At 38.9% G+C, this 4,018-nt stretch overlaps 1 protein-coding gene across 1 annotated transcript; it reads left to right on the top strand.

Annotated features, from left to right (window-relative positions):
- The first annotated feature begins 1,849 nt into the window (after positions 1–1,849).
- LOC132047573 (high mobility group B protein 2-like) lies at positions 1,850–2,802 on the top strand. The gene is made up of 2 exons (XM_059438601.1): positions 1,850–1,943; positions 2,300–2,802. The coding sequence occupies exons 1-2, from the start codon at positions 1,850–1,852 to the stop codon at positions 2,800–2,802; spliced, it is 597 nt and encodes a 198-aa protein (XP_059294584.1).
- Positions 2,803–4,018: the final 1,216 nt, after the last annotated feature.

Raw genomic sequence — 4,018 nt, forward strand, 5'->3', positions numbered from 1 at the left:
GAGGGTATATGTGATCCATTTCTGATAGTTCAGGGGTATTTTTGACCCTTTTCCGTTTACAGAATAATAATTAAACGTCAATTTTTGCAATTTTCTTGGGATTTTTCAATTTTCAAAAATTTAAAAGGCATCCTTACTCCGTCTTGGACTCGGGAAATTTAAAAATTGGAATACGCGTTTTATGAGGTGAAAATTAGGTGTCAACAATGTATATAGATCATATCGGCTAAACGGAGTTAAGTCCTAATTGTTGTTGTTAGTTGTATAAGTCCTAATGATCCAACATAAGATTTCACCAGCAGTTTCTTCTACCATCTCCTGTGATATCAATCCTGTAGCATCTTCTTTCTTAAATAGCAACATTGATGAATTATACTATGTCGTAGTTTTGATGATATGACAAACACACAAAGGACCAGGTTCCTGATCAGTTCCCCTGAGCACTATACGAAACATGACAGCTAGTAAAGTTGTTGTACAGTTCTGGCAGAACTGCAGCAGCACAACTGTATATATGCTAGGAGCTACTAATCTTTGGAAAGCCACCATCCATGGTCACATGTTTCTCACATGTTCTGTATATTGGTCTCATATATATACAATATGTTGGGATTAGTTTGACCTAACACTTGCAAATCTGAAAATCATATTTTTCTCAAGTGCAGCCGTCACCCCTCTCAAGGTGCTCTTAAGAACAAAGCCTCAACAAGCCAAAGGACCAGATCCCTGAACTGAAGATGCTTTAAGTCCTTAGGTTGTTGAGTCTTTGTTCCTTTGTTCTATAAATTGTAAACCTACTCTTCTCTTTTAAGAAGTTGTTTGTAGGTGCTTGAATTCCAAGGGGATTGCTTGTAAGAAGTTTATCTTTACAAGTTTTGGGTGGTACACTAGGCTAGAGTTAGTCTAGGTGTATTAGTTTAAATTCTTAGAAGGTATTTGTGGGCTGTTCACCCATTTAACCTTTGAGTGGTACACTTGTCTAAGTATAGGCAAGGTGTATTAGTTTGCTTGGCTAGCGGTAGTCGAGAGTGCTTACAATAGAAACATTGTAAGGGAGGGGAATTAAGAGTTTAATTGCTAGGTTGTAATAGGTTGTAATATGAACATTGCTCAGTATAGTGAAGTTAGAAATCCTACTGGGGTAGATCGTAGTTTTTAATCCCTTGAACGAGACGTTTTCCACGTAAATGTCCTGCCTTATTTACTTTTTGTCATTATCTGTGGAAACAGTTTAGGGACCAGGTTCCATAAACTAATTTGGTAAACTTTCAGGTGGTGAACACTAAAAGGGTGAACTCATAAGTTCTCATCAAACATTGTATAACAGCCTTTTCTATATTTCAATTCTCAACATGCTAGCGGATCCCACCAAGCCGCTACTGGATCCCGACAAGCATCCATGTTTTTGCAAGCTTTTATTTAGAGAAGGTTTTATGGATACAATAGTAAGTTCTCTAGTTTCTCTTTATTCTTCATTTTTGCTTTTCTGCTTTGAGGTCTAAATCTTGTTCCAACTAAGTTTTGCTAAACTCGAGACTTCCATTTGTTAGCTAATGCCGCCTGTTTTTATTAAAGAACACAAGAAGATGTTGGCCAAGACCTGCTTACTGAAAACCGGTGTAGAGATGTTATGGGAAGCAAAGATAGTGAGAGAGGTCTAATTTTCATTAAGCAGGGAGACTGGTCACAGTCACAAACTGGAGCTGGGGGATATCTTGCTCTTATTTCTCATTGGTAGATCAACTTTCCAAGTCCTGCCCTATACTCAAAAATGTTATAGAAACCTTCGTGGGACCCAACTTTTCGAGGAACTCAACAGTAGCTCGGAAGAGGAGCCAACAAAGTTAAAATGGCGCCAAAAGAACCATCAAATCCTGAAGAAGAAAGTGTCGACCCATCCAGTGGCTCCAAAGATAGGGAAAATCCATGCTATTCACATTCAGGTGACATCTACTATCCCTTTATACACTTTGTATATTTTATTTATTTTCAGTATTTCTATAGATGCATGAGAATCGATGTCAGATCACAATGAAAACAAATGATGCATACCGGCTAACTGAGGTTAAATCCAAATTTTGTACTTGTATTAAGTTTGTTACTAACTTAAACACTATATTAGCCTAGTTAGGGTGTATATCATCGTGATCAAGTACGAGATTTTCTTAACGCCCCTTCCCAAAGCCCTTCTTATCGCTTCCCTTTCAGCCCACATACACTCACTTTATTGTGCCACAATGAAGCTAGGCCTTATCTCTTTGTTTTTCTCCCTGTCGTTCATTTTCTCAACCCTAAAAAGGTTTCATCTTGAGAGGAGGTAAATCCGATGCCGAAGCTGATAACATGCTCAGCGTGAAGAAGAGAGCCAAGGGACCAAGTAGGCTAATAAAGTACGCAAGGATCCTGACAAACTTAAAGAGGCCTGCAAGTGTTTTCTCCGTTATGCTAGAACGGAGGCTTGCAAGTGCTTTCGTTAAGCGAGAACGGAGACCTGCTTCCTTTGTAAAGCGAGCACAGAGCCTTGCCAATGATCCTGACAAACCTAAGAGGCCTGCAAGTGCTTTCGTCCTTTTCATTGAAGAGTTGAAGAAACAGTTCATGAAGGAGAAACCAAAAGCCAAGTGGAAACAGTTGTCAGATGTTGACAGAGCTCCTTACATAACAGAGACAGAGAAACCGAAGGCCGAATATCAAAAGAACATGGATCTTTATAACAGGCGAGTGGCTGCTGGATCTATGGAAGAAGAGGAATATCATAAGTATTGGTCCAAGGTTGACGAGGAAGAGGAGGATGACGACTGAAGAAGTTTTTGGTGGCTGAGGAAATTGGTGAAGAAGCTTGTATTAATATCATCTACATTTGACGACTTCTTTTTCCTGTGTAATACTTTCATCTTTTTGTTTCTAATTTTGGGGCTTAAAGATGAAGTAAAGAGCAGCTGCTTGTAAAGCTCAATGGTTTATGTACATTTTATTTTGATGCTGCTTAATCATAATTCAGCTTGGTGTTTGTCCTTCTTGGCTATTATATATGGATTTCCATCTAATTCGTCTCTTCCTTCATGGTGATCCGTGGTTCACCGAAGTGTCAAAAGCACCTCATTGTACAGGAGTTTGGAAGCACATTTGTTCTTACTTGGAAATGATAGGAAAATTTTGTAATGATGCTTGGTTGGGATACTCACCTCTCAAAAGATCATGTCATTATATCTATAGTACTTCTTCTCTTCACAACGCTGTGATCGTCATTTTTTTCACTTCAGTAGGCTGGGATCTTCTGACAACTGGTAAAGTTGTTGCCATGTGACCAGGAGGTTTTTTTTTTTTTTTTTTTTTTAATTAAGCCATCACCATTAGGCTGTGAACCTATGGTGTGGAGGGTTTGGCTTGACCCCTACCATGTTAATTTAAATAATTAGAATCCAATGATTAGAGGGGGACATGGAACCTTGCCTCTAATCTACAAAAGAAGATTGAAAACCAATCTTAAGGAAAGAGGCAGCCAATACAAATCTCTTTCCGTAATACAAAAGGTTTATTAACTAACAAAGAAATTAGATTTCTCAAATCTTCTTCTAAAAGTAGGTAATTGCCATTGATCCGACGGAGCGTCCCTTTGCCTCACCGGAGTAAACTGTCGTGAGAGTAATATACGGACTGGTTCTACTTGATGAAGCAAGTTTAGCAAAGTAGTCCGCCACAGAATTTGCTTCTCTGAAACAGTGCAGGAATTCAATATTAGTGCCCTCCACATTCTTTAGGATCTTGTTGATTATGTGCTTGAGTTTCAAGTTTCTCGAATTCTGTTTTGTGAGCATGTTGGCAATGATTTGCGAGTCAAGTTCCATTTGAATATCATTTATGCCATTACTTTTGCACCAGGAGCTTCCAAACTCAACAGCCAAGGCTTCCGCATGGTTACTGTTTTCACATTCGACTGGGATAGAGAATGCCATGACCAGCTTTCCGTGTTCGTCTCGAATAATCCCTCCAATTCCAGCTCTTTTAGAAGTACTAC

The sequence above is a fragment of the Lycium ferocissimum genome, chromosome 2 (genome assembly GCF_029784015.1).
Source record: "Lycium ferocissimum isolate CSIRO_LF1 chromosome 2, AGI_CSIRO_Lferr_CH_V1, whole genome shotgun sequence".
NCBI classification, from domain to species: Eukaryota; Viridiplantae; Streptophyta; class Magnoliopsida; order Solanales; family Solanaceae; genus Lycium; species Lycium ferocissimum.

Excerpts from the sequence above, each read along its gene's own strand:
- LOC132047573 (XM_059438601.1), top strand. The coding sequence starts at position 1,850 with ATGGCGCCAAAAGAACCATCAAATCCTGAAGAAGAAAGTGTCGACCCA. Across the intron at positions 1,944-2,299 it reads TCCATGCTATTCACATTCAG|GTTTCATCTTGAGAGGAGGT; the intron begins GTGACATCTACT and ends AACCCTAAAAAG.